This window comes from Mchenga conophoros, linkage group LG17 (genome assembly GCF_057382185.1).
Source record: "Mchenga conophoros isolate Kocher_MC1m ecotype Shallow Benthic linkage group LG17, M_conophoros_male_GT1.1, whole genome shotgun sequence".
Lineage (NCBI taxonomy): Eukaryota > Metazoa > Chordata > Actinopteri > Cichliformes > Cichlidae > Mchenga > Mchenga conophoros.
This window is the reverse complement of record NC_140542.1, coordinates 2,234,541-2,254,375: the sequence shown is the minus strand read 5'-3', so window position 1 is coordinate 2,254,375 and position 19,835 is coordinate 2,234,541. Positions and strand designations below refer to the sequence as shown.

The 19,835-nt window shown below is 43.4% G+C and overlaps 1 protein-coding gene across 4 annotated transcripts in view; it reads left to right on the top strand.

Annotated features, from left to right (window-relative positions):
* The window catches only part of slc41a2b (solute carrier family 41 member 2b), a 37,119-nt gene that overhangs the window by 12,566 nt on the left and 4,718 nt on the right, over positions 1 to 19,835 (top strand). For all 4 annotated transcript variants that reach the window (XM_085251679.1, XM_085251677.1, XM_085251678.1 and 1 more), the window contains exons 9-10: positions 6,694 to 6,825; positions 7,212 to 7,360. In XM_085251679.1, the coding sequence (XP_085107805.1) occupies positions 6,694 to 6,825; positions 7,212 to 7,360 (281 nt within the window). The remainder of the gene's footprint in view (positions 1 to 6,693; positions 6,826 to 7,211; positions 7,361 to 19,835) is intronic.

Sequence of the window (19,835 nt, the reverse complement as noted above, 5' to 3'; positions counted from 1 at the left end):
TATGTGTAGCTTCTACCGTTGGCTTTTAAGATCACCTCTGTGATGGTTCACAGACACACTATTAAATAGTAGCTTAAAGGTGCATTACAGCTAAATATGTACCCTCATAAAGCTTTTAACCTGAGACACTGTGCTAACCAACCACAAACAGTTTCTTGGTCCAACAACTGTGTTAGAAAACACGGCGTCATTGAAGCATGGTAATAATGTTGCATGTTGTCACTCTGTGCTATAATGTAGGCTTGGATGTTATCGAATGATCACATTCCCTGAAAGCCATAATTTGGGAACTTATAACTTAGTTTACATTTTTGGCAGAGTTATAAATATGACGGCTTGGCTAACAGCAGTTCTTGTTTTTAATTTAGACCTCGAGCTCCTCCCTCAGCACATTGCTTTCATACTGGAGCAAACCTTTAGTTCTGGGTTGTGCTTTTGATTCTGTGCTGCTTTACTGAACTTATTTATGACGGACATCATTTAATGCAACCCAGAGTGTTTCGTGGCCACATCTCTGTCACAGCCTTTAGCTGGCGCTCCACTTGCTGACTGTGTTGATAAGTGGGCTGAATCAGCAGCCAGGTTCAGTAATGACCTGCTCTTCTCCACATGTAGCAAAGCGCCCTGACGAAGCACATCACAGGTGTGTATGCAGGTGTTTTCTTTGCTCTGGCCGCTCAGAGTAATTTAGCAGTATTTAACGTAAAGTAGTGAGACAACACTTAGCAATAATTTTGTCAGGAGGGACGTGTTGCACGTATTTAGTCGCACTGAAAATGAAATTGGAAAAGACCACTACAGGGTCACCTGTGCTATGATAGAAGGTGTGGAAGTGATTTAGATTAAATGGATCTTGCCTTGTTGGTGCAGTAAAGGTTCCTGGTGGCCAAAGGGCTGCTGTGAAGGCAGACAAATGGCTCTCAGGCCACATCTAGAAATAATGGAAAAGCTCTCTGCTGGTGTGCTTTGGATTTTCTGTTTTTTCTGCTGTTTTTCTGACAGCGCTTTTTTCAGATCTTAATGAGCAGCAGCATTAAAGCGCATTTGATTTGACTGGAAACGAGCTGCTTAACGTGGAAGTTTGGGAACAGAGAAACTGCTTCTGTTGTTGTTTGTCTCATTTATCTCTCTCAGCTTTATAATTAATGCAGTCTTTGACCCTGGGAGCAGAGATGGAGACAAAGTGTTTCTACACAAGATGGATAACACACTGCAGAGTCTATTTGTCTTTTTCCTCTAGCTGCTCAGTTCCCAGGTGTGAACGTACGTGAATGTACGAGCAGCGGAGGGACGTGCTCGGTACACACTCCCTGGATAAACAAGGGTTACTAAAGAGCCTCCAGATGCTCATCACCATAAATAAGTTACCTAATGAGACTGGTTTAGGCAGACAGTTGGAATCCGTCTGTCTCCGGTCCTCTTCCATTTCCCCTTACCTTTCCCTCATCACATTTCCCACTGCCAGTGGGCTCAACCGCAGCTGCCAGGGCTCTGGCACCGCCACAACAACAGATAAGCTTTTAATTAAATGCCATTAATGAGAGACGTTTAAGGAGATGGAGTACGAACCTGACTCTAATTGGTTTTCTACTGAGACGTACCCCCGGCACAAAGCAGCTGTGGAACCACTGCGTGTCCGTTTGTGAGCACTGGGACTTTTTGATTTTGTTTGCACCGTTGGGAAAAGAAGCCATCTCCGATTTCAGGAATCGCAGAGCGAGTGCCTCGTGTCTTTTGGCTGATAAAAATGCACCAGCGCTCCTGTCCTAATAAAAGTACATTTGAAGAAAGGGCAGACGGAGCAGAGATGGGGAAAGCATGTGGATGTTTGATTAGCAAAGAGTGGGGGAGGGGGTGTGTAGGGCTTGGTAAGAAGGCAGGTTAAATGAAACATGGGGGAGAGAAAGCCCTCTTTTCCCACACTGACCTCCATTATTTCGTTTTAATGCTTCAGGGTTATTTCGTTCAGTTTAAGCTTAACTATCCTGATACTGCAGGTTTCAAACTGGGTTCTGACATCTTTAGTATCCAGGGAGCGTCTGACGGTTTCCTCTTGTCCGCGTTGTGCGATGCACATCGCAGGGTTTTGTCATCTTTTGTTTCTTTTGATCTGAAATGCGTTTTCAGGTGTGTGTCTTAGAGACTTTTATGTGACTTTGTGAAACGTGCAGATACATTATGCTGCATATTTTTGTACCAGACATCACTGAGAGACAGCCCAGTCTTTAATCTTTGCTTGTCATCTGGGCATATTTGCCTATTTTTCTTTCCTTCTGTTGTTTGCTTCAGGATAAGGTGTCTGCCTTTTTTACATCTAACTCCTACCAATAAGTCAGCTACCCTGTAGCTTCCACGAAGGTTTGCCGTGGCCCAGACATCCTCATCGCCCTCATTGCTCCTGTCAGACCAAGTGACCTAAATAAGCCAGATTGCCCTCTTAACCACCTTCAGCTAACTCTGCCCCCTGCTGAGGTGGCAAGAATGCCCTCATACCCCAAACTGTGTCGTTGAGGATGTCAGAATCGGTGCTCCATCACATCAACCAAATGTGATCATTTAACATATTTTTGAAATACCAAATTCAGTTCTAAAATGAAACTTTCAAATGTATGAAGGTTGGAAAAACACTCTTGGCAAATTGGATGCTTAAATTGTCAGCCTACACATTTCCTTCCCTCCGTCAAACTCTGTGTTAAACATATTTTATCACACCACAAAACGTGTGTTGGAACACAACCAGCCTAAAATTATTCATATAAATATAAAAGTAATTTTTAAAATGGTGAAAAATATTTATCACGTCCTCTGAATAGCTAAAGGCACGTTGGTGACGTAGGCAGATGATTGTTTGGACACAGTTGTACTCACCTGGACTGTACGCTGACCACCTGCTGTGGTTCTTTACAACCAAACCAATTTATTAAGTCTGACGTAGTTATCTGTTTCATTTTCCAAGTGCTTCTTTCATAAGACAAAGAAGCACAGAGATGATGGAGAACCAGCCCTGCAGGACAGCGTCTCTGGCTGTGGGAGTGTTTCTAATATTCAGTCAGGCTGACAGGCTGACCTGAAGGAGGGAACACAGGTAGTGTTAGCCAAATGTTAATGCCTTGACCCAGAGTGACGGGTGGATCCTGGTAGTGGGTTCAATGTGAGTGCAGTTGCCCCCCACCTTCTTCAAATCTAACAAAAGTGGGATCAAACGTTTGTGCTGCAAAAATGTTTGTTTGTGCTGCTTTCATTTTAAAAATATTAATAAAATAATGTCCTGATGCGTGCTTAATCATCCATTCATCGATTCTGTTCATCTGGACATTTTCAGTGGGAGAAGATTCTCGTCACTCATCCAGTGACTTCTTCAGTCTCAGCTGACAGCCGCTTTCTCCAACCTTATAAACAGGACGTGCAGTGAAGAGAGATCTTACATCTGTCTCCACTGGCATCCCAGTCACGGAAGCGTTGGAGGTAGTTTGTAAGAGATTACAGGATCACCCCAACCTCAGCAACAGGACCACTCTCAGCACTGATCAGTTGTGTTTGCTTTTGGAAGTGTGTCTTAATTCCACGGGTTACCCAGTTTCACCCATTGTGGCCAATTTGTGCGTGGAGGAGGTGGGAAACCGGGCTTTGTTATCGGTCACGACAGGTGTGTGATGAGCCCTTTCCTCCTTTTTAAAATGGTAGCTGCACAAACGTTTGATACCACTTTTGTTAGATTTGAAGAAGGTGGGGGGGCAACTTCACTCACATGTGTGATCACTCTGTCATTCTCACATGGTTTTGGTTTGCTGTGATAAATGCATATGAGTGTACTAGTGCTGGGTGATATGGGGGAAATCTAATATCACAATATTTTTTTAGCTATATCGCTTTTGGTGACCGAGTAGTTGTGGGAACCGACTAGTGTGCAGCGCCCTGTCGTCACCTCCAAACGTTTTCTATACAGTTCCCTTATAGCAGTCAAATAGTGCAGTCACTAATGCTGCTGGTGCTTCAGACAGAATGACAGCAGGACACAGCTTCACAGATGTGAACAGTCCCTCGAGTACGAGCCGCATACATAACTGCATCGACTGCATACACATTAGAGCCCAGTCACTCGCTCTGTCTCTCTGTTGTTTTGGGTGTTTCACATAATATATCCACATGTTGATGAGATCTAACTTTCAGTGCAATCCAAACTCAAACTTGATCCAGCTCTTTTTCCCACAGCAGACAAAGCCAGGCCAGCTGCCCCTACTTCCTGTCTATATTTCTCCACTCTGACACGAGGTTCACATCATCTCCACATTGTACCTTTAAAGAATGGCATGGGATTGTGGCCGACTGTGAGGACAGGAATGTGAGGGGACAGATGGCAGAGAGCGTGAACGCTCGTTGTGAAGTGATATCTGTTTACAGGCCCTGTGGGAGGGCTGCTAATGCTCCAGCGTCACCAGGCAGACAAAGAGCTTCAATAGATGGAGTTAAGTGGACATCACCCTGAGGTGGCAGCGGTGTCTAATCTAATATAGTCACTACAAAACGAATTTGGGAGGCTTAACCACGCGGCGTCGCTTCTTGTCCTTTGTATTTGGTTTCCAGCACATGATCACAGTGACCATCCGATGACATGTAGTCCTGTGAACCTTCTGAATAGCAAATACGTGAATTATTTCTGAATAAATCATCCTCCTTCCTGCCAGTTCTCACCTCCCCTGAACACTTCTTTATGTACATAACAGCAGTAGGACTTTGTTCTCTTCTGACCTGCTCTGTGTACACCTGTCTGCTAGCTGGTTCTTCGTGTCTTTGTGTAAGTTCTCCTCTGTGGTTTAGTCACCACGCTGTGGCTACAGGAACAAAAACACAAGAAATGTGTTTGTGTGTCACCTGCTGAAGGAAAGGTGATGCTGAGGCACGTGAATATAACATCAGCATGTTTGTCAGTACAGATGGTGTTTCATATTTCCATCACTGATCATCTGCTAGATGATTAAATGCATGATGAAAAAATCCAAATCTAAAGCATTTTGAAATAAAGAAGATTGGAATCATTTCACTGTCTTGGAAAACATGCAAAATGTGAACATATTGAGAGCTTTGTGATGCAAGAGCAGAAACACCAGGACTCTTTGTTCACTTTGGCAGATAGATCCAGAGGAACATGAGACAAAACTGTTCAGCGATAACCAAAGGAAACCTCACAACCCCCCCGGAGAGGTGCTACATGCTAGCAGGCAGAGCCTTGAGGAAACCGGGGTTGTGCTAGAAACAAACCGATCTGAAAACGTGAACACTGGTAACCTGCTGGTGGTGAAAGCTTTACTTTAAAATGACAGACTCTAATTACAGTATAAGTACTTAGATTTGTAGTTATTTGTTGTAGCGCTCTAAGCTAGCTGTGGCCTTGTTGTAAGTCTCTATAACATTGAAGCAAAACCAGTTTCTGCTAACTTTGGGTTGATGGTGCTGTATCTCAACATGCAGAACTAAGTTCTCAGCAATCGTTGTTCTCTACCTCCGTGATGTAAATGGACAACAGTCCACACAGAATCACAGACACCCTACATGCAGAGTTCTACGAGTTTGTTCTACATTTTTCATTTTGACCTTTCGTGGTACGTACGCAACAAATAGAGTCGACCTTTAACAGAACAGGCGTCTCCTCTCAGCTACAGACATTTTTATCTAATTCTAACAGGTCTCACTGTTCACAATCACGTTTTATTTTTGAAAATCTTGAAGTGTTAGCGAAATATGTTGCAGAGCTAATGTGTCTTAATTACCCTAAGCTATGCCCACAGGTTTCCAATGTTTAAGCACAATTAAAAATCAAGAAGCATTTAGAAAAAAAGAAGAAGAAGAAGCGCCTTGTTGTCAGTTACTCATGTGCTCTACTTTGCAACCTGAGGTCACCTGTCTGTTTTTTAACAGCACTCCCTGCAGTGTCACAATGCATATCATTTCATAAAGTACATCATGCATTATCATGACTCCAGCAGTGCCTGTTGTTTTACTCTAAAGCAGCGGAATTTATGGTTTTCAGGGTTTTTATCGTTAACTCTGTTTCCCCGCGTCTTTTCCTGTGTTGTAGTTGTGCGTCTTATTTTGAAAGAAATATTTACATGTTACCATAGCGACCAGAGGGCATTAAGAAGCAGAGAGGAGGATGTTACTCTCCACGTTGTTGGCGCAGTTCAGGAGGATGCTGCTAATAAAGTTACACAGTGAATTCATCTTTATTATTATATTTACAAAATACCAGTTTTTGTCTCGGTCGTATCGTTTTATTTTGTTGTATTTATCCGCCACACCTTAAAGGCCGCAGCGTGAAAACATTGTCTGACATTAAACCGTCTGTGGAGCAACAAAGGTTGGGGAGCGCGGCTCTAAATAATATTTGGTACTGATTCTTATAGAGGACTTTTCTACCCTGGAGCACTGAAAGCACTTTATAAACATGCCTCATTCACCCATTCATACAAGCATTCACACTCTGATAGCTGCATCAGAGAACAACTTTGGATATATGGCATGCAGACTGGAGCAGCTGGTGGTCTGCTCTACCCACGCTTTGGGAGATATGTTAGCAGGTTTTTGAACTCTTAAATATTGATGTCTTCTCACTTAGGAAAAGTGAAAAGTAGTGTTTCGTTTCAGCTTCATGCTGTTGTTGAAGTTATGTTGATAACTGCTTTCTGTAACGTGCAGGTATTGGAGGTAACCTGGTGGCTATTCAGTCAAGCAGGATCTCCACCCACCTTCATTTCCACTGTGCTCCTGGGGAAGTTCCCAATGAGGCCAAGGGCTGCTACTACCCCTGCCGCACATTCTGTGGTACAGGTCAGTACACACACACACACACACACACACACACACACACACACACACACACACACACACACACACACACACACACACACACACGTATACGTGTTTAAAGTAGGCTTGGATGTCATGTTTTATGATGGTGTCAGAATGATGATCAGGCTCAACTGAAGACTTTGAAACGAGCTTTTAGCCATTCCCCTGGCTCGTTCGTTGTGAGACCCTCTCCTGCAGGCGTAGATTAGCTCTGTGTTTGGAAGAAGCAGTGGGGGCAGCTGGTGGACTGCGTGAGCGGGTACAGTTTGTCACCAGCCTGTGTGTTTTTCATAAAGAATAGAAGAATGTATTTTGGATCCCTCACGTTCAGCTCTAATGTTTTCATCTTGTTTGTATTTTCTCAGGCGCCAATCATCGTTCTGCACAGATGCTCTTCCTTTCGGCCATCCCCGGTCACCTGATTTTCCTCTACGCCATCCACTTCATGAAGAGTGGCCACACAACCCTGACGCCCATCTTTATGTCTGTCTACCTAGCTGCTGCTATGCTGCAGGTGAGTACACAGCCAGTGTAAAGAATTCTAGAATAATCCTTCCACATGAAGCATTTAAGCTCACTGGCTCTTTTTGCAATCCCATCTCAGACCTTAATGCTTTGTTATCAACACCAACAAAAAGGCATTGCTCAGGCTCCTCTGTGATTCCAGTTGTTTAAAGCTGTATAAAGTGACTATATGTGGTCCGACAGGCCGCTTTAGTGACAAAATATTAGGCTCACATTCATCAGTGTACAAAGGCTCTACATCAGTGCTCACCCTGATGTCTTCAGTTTGCATCAGCAGATTTTTTGCAACATCTACAAAGTTTAAACAGAAGAAATGATAGCATGTTTTTAATCCGCTGTGTTAATTGTATTTAAGAGGGTCAGCGAAAACAGCAACACCTGTGAACCTGTGTGAAAATATTCCGAGTCAGATATAAAAGGAAGATGAGTCTGTGTCTTCCTCAACAGCAGGTGGAGATGCAGGTGTGTGAGTGTTGTGGTTTGAGGCGGTGCCTGAAGGAATCTTATTTTGTTTTGGCAGCAGGTATGATAATTATGAAGGAGCAGCTTGAATTATGATTGGCTGCTTTCACTTCTTAGGTGCATCGTGATCTGTCTTTAAGGTCTGGAATTCGAAGAATTGACTTCGCGTGTGCGTGTGTGCGCGTGTGCGTGTGTGTGTGTGTGTGCGTGTGTGTGTGTGTGTGTGCTTGCATGTGCATGCGTGTGTGTGTGTGTGCTTGCATGTGCATGCGTGTGTGTGTCTCGGACTCTTGCTCTGCCCAAAGGCTTTTTGAGGCTTCCCTAAATCTTTAATGCAGACACAGAACATTAAGATGTAATCCTGGCCACTGAGGCATTGGACACTCTCCTAATCAATTAAGAGCAGAGCCGCTTTAAGGATCCTTCAGTCCCAAATAGAACATCAGATGGCAGAGACGACTCTCGGGACTGCAGGAGTAAAAAGTGTTTGTATCCAGCCTTTTTCACATTGAAGTCACCAAAGAAGATGACTGATCTGTTCAAGAGCTGAATCCTGCTTTGTGTGGGTCTTTCTGCACGTCTTCATAGATGGAAGTGTTTTAGGGTACAAATGTTTATTGAAGTAAGATGCAGAAATGGCTCCCAGAAGTACGTGTGCTTTGTCACGAGGTTTCTCCTCGTGCCATATTTAATCATCATTTTACACCGTCATATGGATGGATGCTAAACTCTGTAATATTCAAGAGGAAAATGTTGAATAGTAAATTCATATGATTCAGTTTGCATTGTGTTTGCAGTGCCTGCACACGTTCGTGTCTCAGCCGTTTGAAGAAAATAAAAAAGCCACCGTGCTCCAAACAGCAGACAGACACAGCTGATGACACACTGGTAGCATGGTGGGGCACCTAGTAGAGTTAGAAAGAAGATCAGAAAAAAGGAGCTTAAAGGGACTACAGGGAGTGCAGAATTATTAGGCAACTTAACAAAAAACAAATATATACCCATTTCAATTATTTATGTTAACCAGTGACACCAATATAACATCTCCACATTCACAAATATACATTTCTGACATTCAAAAACAAAACAAAAACAAATCAGCGACCAATATAGCCACCTTTCTTTGCAAGGACACTCAAAAGCCTGCCATCCATGGATTCTGTCAGTGTTTTGATCTGTTCACCATCAACATTGCGTGCAGCAGCAACCACAGCCTCCCAGACACTGTTCAGAGAGGTGTACTGTTTTCCCTCCTTGTAAATCTCACATTTGATGATGGACCACAGGTTCTCAATGGGGTTCAGATCAGGTGAACAAGGAGGCCATGTCATTAGTTTTTCTTCTTTTATACCCTTTCTTGCCAGCCACGCTGTGGAGTACTTGGACGCCTGTGATGGAGCATTGTCCTGCATGAAAATCATGTTTTTCTTGAAGGATGCAGACTTCTTCCTGTACCACTGCTTGAAGAAGGTGTCTTCCAGAAACTGGCAGTAGGACTGGGAGTTGAGCTTGACTCCATCCTCAACCCGAAAAGGCCCCACAAGCTCATCTTTGATGATACCAGCCCAAACCAGTACTCCACCTCCACCTTGCTGGCGTCTGAGTGGGACTGGAGCTCTCTGCCCTTTACCAATCCAGCCACGGGCCCATCCATCTGGCCCATCAAGACTCACTCTCATTTCATCAGTCCATAAAACCTTAGAAAAACCAGTCTTGAGATATTTCTTGGCCCAGTCTTGACGTTTCAGCTTGTGTGTCTTGTTCAGTGGTGGTCGTCTTTCAGCCTTTCTTACCTTGGCCATGTCTCTGAGTATTGCACACCTTGTGCTTTTGGGCACTCCAGTGATGTTGCAGCTCTGAAATATGGCCAAACTGGTGGCAAGTGGCATCTTGGCAGCTGCACGCTTGACTTTTCTCAGTTCATGGGCACTTATTTTGCGCCTTGGTTTTTCCACACGCTTCTTGCGACCCTGTTGACTATTTTGAATGAAACGCTTGATTGTTCGATGATCACGCTTCAGAAGCTTTGCAATTTTGAGACTGCTGCATCCCTCTGCAAGATATCTCACTATTTTTGACTTTTCTGAGCCTGTCAAGTCCTTCTTTTGACCCATTTTGCCAAAGGAAAGGACGTTGCCTAATAATTATGCACACCTGATATAGGGTGTTGATGTCATTAGACCACACCCCTTCTCATTACAGAGATGCACGTCACCTAATATGCTTAATTGGTAGTAGGCTTTCGAGCCTATACAGCTTGGAGTAAGACAACATGCATGAAGAGGATGATGTGGACAAAATACTCATTTGCCTAATAATTCTGCACTCCCTGTAAATATGACCACAAAAATGACCTGATGGAGGTTTAATACAAGTTGAACAGTGGTTCTGCGCCGCATGGAGCCACTACAGATGGCGTCTGAACGAGCAGGGAAACTGTCGAAAAAGAGCAAATATTTTTTATAGGGAGAATAAGCAAATACTTCTGTGTGCTTTGTCTCTTGTTTTGCTCGTGTCAAACATGACCTCATGGGGCTTCCAAATAGCAGCGTTGGTTTACAGCACAGTGAACTGATCATGTGTTTACACTGAGAACTATTGAAGCAAAGCGCTGCAGTCAGTGAGCAGGTCTGCAGGGCTGGAAAACTAATGTGTGGGTGTGTGAGGATTATAAGCAGGGGATAGTAGCTTCACCTTCAGCGAGCCTCCGCCTGTAATGCAGACCAGTGCAAATGATGCAATGCCCACCAGCAAACTCACATGTACAAAAAAAGCGTGACACTTTAAGGTCGTAAAGGGAGCGCTGGCTACTACTGTAAAGATGCATAATATCTGATTGCATGAGGAACATTAGTTTTAACACTGTTTATGACTTGGAGTAGATCGTTTCTGCACTGGCTCTGAGAAAAAAGTAGCCTTGGTCAGTGCTCGTAAAAGACCCCGATGCACTCACTGCACATCGGAAACTGAAACCACATTACCCACACGGATACATTTCATTTGGTTTTTGCCAGTAAGTCTTTTTAAAGAAATAAATGCTCAATTCAAACTGGCTGTGCGAATACCCAGTTGAGATTCAATATGGACTTATTTTTCCCACACCTTCCAATGTCGTTCCAAATTTTCTCCTACATTCGATGCAGCGCGAGACCCCCAAAAAAAGTGTGTAACATGGCAGAATTTGATAATGTCATTCAGTTCTACTTTAACTGTAGCAGTCTGCTTCTTTAATAGCAGTGATAAGCAGAAACTGCACATGGTACAGTTTGATAGCGTTCCATTGAAAGTGAAAGCAGAGAAAATAAGGGGAGAAATTGAAACATTCCTGCAAAATAGCCCGACTCATTGTGCTATCTCTGCCTGCTTCACAGTACAGTCACTAGTTAGGAAGGAAGAATGGGGTTGTGCATGTTTTGGCGCACGGTGATTAATAATTTTACATAAATCCATAGGGATTAAAAAAAAAGCCTGGAACATGGCAAGAGATGAAGCATGAAAACATAAACAAATCACACAAGACAGCACGATTTAATGTTAGCCCACAGCATATCCAGTATAAGAATGAGGCAATACTGAATAAACTAAGGCAACACGGTGCAGTCAGTGGTGGTGTGAAGGGAAAGTAGAGAGTTTGACAGATTGGGATTGGAGCAACTTTGTCTGATGAGGTTAAACAAAGTTTAATAGTGAAGCATATGCATGTCTATGATAATGTTAATGGAAGCCAAGTTCCTGGATAACACAGAGGTAGTACACAGGAAAACATGAATCAATAATAACTGAGGTAACCATCTCTTACTCTGAAGACATGATCTCATTATTCCAGTGAGTGTCAGATCTTATCCAACTCAACGTAGTTTGGGCTCTCATCTGTCAGCAAGCGTTTGGTCCACAAACCAGTCAGCTTCACGCATGCATCAAAAGACAGTATGGCCAGGCTTTCTGAGGTCCGCATGACATTTTCCTATCAAGTACACCAGTATAAGTGTCAGCTCAAATGCAGTCAGGGTGTCTGTCAGGCAGTGCTCAGCAGCAGCAGGATCGTATTTTGCTAGTTTAATAGAGTAATTGCTGTGAAAGGTTGCCTAGAGGCAAAATACAGAGGAGTGTTTCTGAATGTGCTCAGTAGACAGCTCAACGCTCTCAGATGTGAAATCAGCATCATCGTCATCAAAACACCAAAACAAAGCAGATTTTATTTCCCGATTTGGCTTTGACTGCTGTGTGATGTGAGCGACAGCTGAAACGTGAATCCAAAAACAAACAAAGCCAGCAGCAACTTTGGGGTTGAAAGATTACGCCTGTAGAGACGTGCCGAATAGCTTCTTGAGGCTGGCTCCAAGAGTCAGTCCCTTTAGACTTCCATGTTAAAGTGTATCATAACAACTGTACTCAAGACCACTGCTTTTTAATAAATCACACTATTAAACTTTATAAATGCTTAAAGTTAGGGTTGTGGCTGCTGGCACAGATAAGTTGCAAGCACCCGGCTTTATCCCCGTCCCTCTTCCCTGCTCTTTTTCTTTCCCTCTTTCTTTCGCCCGTTTCTTTTCCCCAGTCAAGTCTGTCCCGTGTTCAGCAAATGAAAATAAAATGAACAATAAAAGGTGAATCAAATAGACCAATACGGCAAGGCTGGGATGGTCCATTTGGTAAAGTAAATTTCTTTGGCTTTAGACAATAATTCTGATGGCAAAAGAACCAAACGGGACAGGCAAAAAAAAAAGCAAGCACCCGGCTGCTGGGTGAATGAAATTCACGTATTTTATTGTAAAATTTAGCACTGATGCCTAGGGCTGTTCGATGTAACGATGTATATCGGATGACGATATAAAAACATCTATCGTTTCATTTTACGCTATCGTTTGTTTCGTGGTGTTGCAAAATAAACTGTTTACAGCAATATTTTTTCATGGTTCTGATGTCACTGTAGTGGCTATATTCATTTCTTAAAGTTCTCTCTTTCTCTTATATTTAATATAACCACACTACGGACGGACAAGCGCCTGTTTTCATGCGTTGTCGTTAGCAACAACGACGGTAAAACCATCGCGTGTCCGCTTGTTTACGTTCCACATAAACCTTTCACAATAAAGCTCAAGATCCTGTTGAGACTTTTCAAAATAAACTGAATCACGTGAAAGAGCAGATTATTTACGGATGAGAAGTAAAAAAGAGCCGCCAGGTGCTAAAAAATAAACCTTAGACTCAAACGTTAGAACAGGCTTCTCCCCGCAGCACGCCGTGTAATAAATACTCACAAAGAAAACGGCGCCGTTACAACTTATGTCTAAAAATGTGTCGTTTCATGCATCGGTTAAAACACTCGACTCAGCTACATGACGCCCAGCTGGAAACACTTCACCTGCCCGAGATTCACAGAATTTACAGAAAATGTTACATTTGTGTGATTTATATCGTTATCGGACGATAGATGTCTGATATCGGGAGATGAGATTCTGGTCATATCACACAGCCCTACTAATGCTCCTCTGTGCTGGATCTATGTAGAGACTACACAAGTGGAAATGCTGTTGCCGGTTTCTGAGCAGGCTGCATCAACAGCACATACATTATAAGGGAGGTGCATATCAGGTTAGGGCATAAGGTTTTAGAAGGGTTTGTGGTTACAACGTTCCTATGGCATTGATTTGATACAGACATATAAATCTAATGTCATTTATATGTGCCTCTGTAACATGCATCCAGATCATCTCTGGATGCATGTTGCTTATCAGGCTTGCAGTAAGAGCCATGTGCCTGTTCATCTTAGCCCATATGATGCCTGACAGGAGCTTCCATGTAGGACTGAGGCAGGTTATTGGTCGGTAGTTGGAGGGGACCGGTCCCTTCTGGGGGTCCTTTGGGGATCAGGACCGTCCGACCTTCGGTTAGCCATTCCAGGTGTCTCTCGTCAACTAGCAGCTGGTTCATTTATGCTGCCAGACGCTCGTGGAGTGCAGTCAGCTTCTACAGCCAGTAAGCGTGAACCATGTCGGGCCCTGGTGCTGTCCAACTCTTCATACTGGAGACCCTTTCTTGGATATCTGCCACTGTGATGGCTACTGGACCCTGTTCAGGGAGGTCGCTGTGGTCTGCTCTTAGATCCACTAGCCACTGAGCATTGCCGTTATGGGTTGTGTCCTTCTCCCATATGGTCTTCCAGTATTGTTCTGCCTCCAGCCTTGGTGGTGCTGTTCTCATATTGTTCCCCTGCCACTGAGAGTACACCTTGGATGGTTCTGTGGAGAACAGCTGGTTTATTCTCCTGCCTTCGATATCTCTTGTGTACCTTGCGGCTGTGAGTCGTTGCTTGGCAGTCTCAAAGGTTTCAGGTATGGACAGCTTGCTGTACTTATTAGGCACCTTCTTCATCACACCTTTCTGCAGCTCCAATAGTTGGCTAACCTCCATCCATGCTACTGTGATCTTGGCCTCTAGTCTCCTCCATGGAGGATATTGCTCCTTGTGGCTGTTCAACTCGTAGCCAAGCATCTCACTGATCTCTGCTGCTGTAGTGCAGATCAGCTGGTTAGTCTCTGTAATGGTAGCGGTAGGTAGGTCCGTAGTGCTGCATTCACATCATCTAGTAGATGATCTGTCTGTACTTCACGTAGTCTTGGAAACCGGCAACGGAGGATCCAAGTTTAACGCTTTCAGGTCAGTTCCTCTTGCAGTCAACACTTTCTTCCTTCGCTCTTGGGGCTTGGTACCTAATCTCAGGTGGGGGTGATGATACAGTGGGGCAAAAAAGTATTTAGTCAGCCACCGATTGTGCAAGTTCCCCCACTTAAAATGATGACAGAGGTCAGTAATTTGCACCAGAGGTACACTTCAACTGTGAGAGACAGAATGTGAAAAAAAAATCCATGAATCCACATGGTAGGATTTGTAAAGAATTTATTTGTAAATCAGGGTGGAAAATAAGTATTTGGTCACCTCAAACAAGGAAAATCTCTGGCTCTCACAGACCTGTAACGTCTTCTGTAAGAAGCTTTTCTGTCCCCCACTCGTTACCTGTATGAATGGCACCTGTTTGAACTCATCATCTGTATAAAAGACACCTGTCCACAGCCTCAAACAGTCAGACTCCAAACTCCGCCATGGCCAAGACCAAAGAGCTTTCGAAGGACACCAGGAAAAGTATTGTAGACCTGCACCAGACTGGGAAGAGTGAATCTACAATAGGCAAGCAGCTTGGTGTGAAAAAATCAACTGTGGGAGCAATCATCAGAAAATGGAAGACATACAAGACCACTGATAATCTCCCTCGATCTGGGGCTCCACGCAAGATCTCATCCCGTGGGGTCAAAATGATCATGAGAACGGTGAGTAAAGATCCCAGGACCACACGGGGGGACCTGGTGAATGACCTGCAGAGAGCTGGGACCAAAGTAACAAAGGTCACCATCAGTAACACACTACAACGGCAGGGAATCAAATCCCGCAGTGCCAGACGTGTTCCGCTGCTGAAGCCAGTGCATGTCCAGGCCCGTCTGAAGTTTGCCAGAGAGCACATGGATGATACAGCAGAGGATTGGGAGAATGTCATGTGGTCAGATGAAACCAAAGTAGAACTTTTTGGTATAAACTCAACTCGTCGTGTTTGGAGGAAGAAGAATACTGAGTTGCATCCCAAGAACACCATACCTACTGTGAAGCATGGGGGTGGAAACATCATGCTATGGGGCTGTTTGTCTGCCAAGGGGACAGGACGACTGATCCGTGTTAAGGACAGAATGAATGGGGCCATGTATCGTGAGATTTTGAGCCAAAACCTCCTTCCATCAGTGAGAACTTTGAAGATGAAACGAGGCTGGGTCTTCCAACATGACAATGATCCAAAACACACCGCCCGGGCAACAAAGGAGTGGCTCCGTAGGAAGCATTTGAAAGTCCTGGAGTGGCCTAGCCAGTCTCCAGACCTCAACCCCATAGAAAATCTGTGGCGGGAGTTGAAAGTCCGTGTTGCTCGGCGACAGCCCCAAAACATCACTGCTCTCGAGAAGATCTGCATGGAGGAATGGGCCAAAATACCAGCTACTGTGTGTGCAAACCTGGTAAAGACCTATAGTAAACGTTTGACCTCTGTTATTGCCAACAAAGGTTATGTTACAAAGTATTGAGTTGTATTTTTCTTATTGACCAAATACTTATTTTCCACCCTGATTTACAAATAAATTCTTTACAAATCCTACCATGTGGATTCATGGATTTTTTTTCACATTCTGTCTCTCACAGTTGAAGTGTACCTCTGGTGCAAATTACTGACCTCTGTCATCATTTTAGGTGGGGGAACTTGCACAATCGGTGGCTGACTAAATACTTTTTTGCCCCACTGTATCTGTCCCCAATACATATAAATATATGATCACTCCTTGCTCCAAAAGCCAAGTATGGCTAGTATTGTAATGTTGAGGTAGAACCAGCTTACTTTCAGACGTGATTTTGGCTTCCACAATTGTGAATAGAAAATCATTGTAAAAAACGTTTACTATTAAGCTCTTCTTCTTTTCTGTGGTTGTAAGTCAAGTACACTCTTGCATGGTTTCTTCCCTCCCAAAAAGCTCAAGGTCACCTATTTTTAAGTGCAGCTTGAGCAGGATGACTAGCAGGGAGGCACTGGTGAAAAAGATCAATCTCACAAGGTTGGTGTACAATAAGTGAAGATGTGGAACGGTTATTAATCACTGCAGAGACAGTCATTCGGTTTGCATTCAACAGCACACAACAGTTAGCTTGGGCTCAGCTCTATGCTTTACGATAAGCTCAGTGGAGAATCACATGTAGAACATGATGCTGGTAATAAAGGTTTAAAAAAGGTTCCAAAAATAAAAGATCTAAAGCAGCCATGCTAATTTCTGTTGCTGTGTTTCTGTTACACTCATTTGATGGAATTCAGCTACTAAAATTATATCCATGTTTCCCAAGATATGGATGTTTGAAGTTAGTCATAAAAAAGTCATCCTGACCAAAAACGTGATTTTGATTTTGACAGATCAGCAAAATTGATTTATGTTTTTAATCCTAAATGAAGACCATAAAGCTTTCTTGTACGTATGAGGTTATAAGGGTTAAAATGAGTAGACATGCACCATGCACCACGGCTGTATATCCCTACAGACCTGTGGCCAGGTGCATCATAAAGAAAGCTGATTTATGCTGAGGAGAAAATATTGAATATAAGAAATGCTCCCAGATACAATAAGCTCTCTTAAATTTATCGTATTTGCCACTTAAAAAAGATCTTTCAGTGTACTTTTGTATTAAATGACTTCCCCTTTAAATCTTCTAATTCAAAACAGATGAATTCAAATGAAATGCTATAATAAAATACCCAAGTCCGTGTATTCAAGTCATTCTCAAACTTAATTTTGTTATAGCCTGGAAAAAGAAAAGATTATTCAATAATGGCTCAATAAAGCAGCTTGCAATGGTCCACAAATCAAGCATTTCACTGAGCACTACTGTAGAATACAGCAAAATCCAATTATGTTTGCCCAGATGATAAATACTAGAGTATCTAATAAAGTGGCTTCAAGTGATACTGTTTGTATCACTGCAGGATTTGCAGGTTTCTTTGAGCACAGGGTTCCATATATACTGTATATATGTTGCATATTTAGCTGAGCTGCAGAGAAAAAAGGGGCTCAGAGATGTAACCATGAATAAGCAAAAAGATGTCTACGTAACAGCTCCGCGCACATATCAACAACACAGTATAACCTTACCTCTCAGAGATGATTAAACATTGATTATTTCAGAACATCTATTCATGTCAAAGTCTGGGATGTGTTCGGTGTTACGTGAAAGTCTGTTTTTGTGCTCAGTATGCTGGATGATTTGAGAAATGTGCAGGTATAAATATATGAGTGACTTTAGCACAAGTCTTTGTTGTAGTCATTACAGACCACCTTACAGTGTTTGCATGTCTTTTTATTGCCTCACCAGTATCAGAAGAAACACTTTCAGTCGTCCATACTTTCTGTCTGGTAACAAGCAACGTCCAATTATTTACAGGATTAAAGGATTTACATGAAAGATATTCAGTGATTCCAGCAGCGTCCTGAATTGTCTCTTAATCTCATAATTCCTCTGTGTTTGCAACATTACAACTCATCATAGTTCTTTGAAGCAAAGCACCAGCAACTGCACAAACTAAACATAAAGAGTCCTTCTTGGCAGACCTCCAGTCATTCAAGAGTTTCAAGGCTTGGAGACGAGTCAGTCAGTCATTGCATTTTATGCAAATGGTCCAAAATAAAAGTAAAGTCTGACATTTTTACTGAAGCAAAGACTCTCAGGTTGCACTCATACAGTTTAGTCTGTACCACGCCTTGGAAAGCTTGTATTCACTTTAGTTGGACATGAGCAGGTGTGTCCATGTAGCACAACTGAAAGCTGCTGTCAAAAACCCACAGTGCTACAAAGCAAAGAGAAAGTTAAACTTACATTTTGTCCTGAGAGAGTGCTGTTATTAACAACAAGACAACCCAGTCTGGCTGAGACCTGTCAGCCTATGGAAGGAAGAGTTTTCTGCAAGCCTCCATGTTCCTTGCTTCGTTGTATGTACAGATCATACACAGGAATTTAAAATTGCAGTGCTCCCAACAAATAGTAGCTCAGTGCTCCAACATTCGGAAGAAGGGACTGCTCTCAGGGACGGGGGGGGGGATCATTACTCCAACCCAAGATTGAGTCCCAAGCCCCAAGAACGATGGAAGGAGGAGCGTTGAGTGCAAGAGGAACTGACCTGAAAGATAGGATCATTGCGAAGGTGGAAACCTGGACCCTCTGTAGCCGGTTACCAACACTGCATCACGTACCCTCAGAAGGTCTACTTGAAGTTGTGGATGCAGCACTGTGGATGATCCCTGCTGCAACCATCACTGAGGCTAATCAGCTGATCTTGACCACGCTAGCAGTGATCAGTGAGATGCTTGGCTATAAGATGGACAGCCTTAAGGAGCAGTACCCTCCATGGAGAAGGAGACTAGAGGCCAAGATCAAGTTAGCACAGGGAAAAGTAGCCAACTATGGGAGCTGCGGAAGAAGCTGCCTAAGAAGTGCAGCAGGCTGACCTGAGGCCTTGGAAACTGCCAAGCAAAGACTCAGAGGCTTGGGCAGCCGCTCGGAGAGGTATGCTAAATAAATAGAAGGCAGCTGTACGAAACCAGCCGAGGTCTATGCCCAGCGGCAGGGGAACAATATGAGAACAGCATAATTTTTGTGTCTTTCACCTGTGTACGTGGACCGTCGCAGTCGAACATGGCCATCTCCAGAGATCAAACAGCTTCTTTGTGTAGACAAATCATCCCCCTTCACTCAGGCATGATTAAGGAACCAGGTACAGATGCTGTGGTCGAGACTGCTTGATGGATCGACACTCTGCTGGAGTTCCTTTTTTCATCTTTCATTTGGTTAATCGCATTTTTAACTTGGATGTGTCTCATTTGTAAAAAAAACGCGGCCCCCTTTGCACACAAGCGCCTCTCCTTCCCCTCCCGCCTGAAAACCAAAGCTAAGCTGTGAACTGTAAATGATAGTGTAGTCGGCATTTTTAGATCCAGGATGGTTCAAAGGCAACAGTTTCAGCAGCTGAGAGGATGTGCTGCCCTGTCACCATGAATGAAAGACAAAGTGACAACGCCCGTGCTTGTGAATAGGTTTGAAAGCTTGTTATTTACCTGAGAGACGCTTTGCAGGGTCATGACTGAAGATTATTAGATGTGAAAGCAGGAGAACGCATTGTTTAACCGTATCAGATGTTCCATCACAGCCAAAGACAAGCCGGGCTGTCAGCAGGTTATCAGAACTCATACATTAATGTTATTAAACACAAAACATCATTGTCATAACCAAATCGTCCCCCCTCTTCTGATATCATCATCCCTACTTTGCATGATGGTATCAATCAATGTCTGGAATACTTTGTTTGTCGAATGTTTTCACTGCCAACTTGGACAGCTCATTTCCTCTTAAATTATAGACCTGTCCTTATC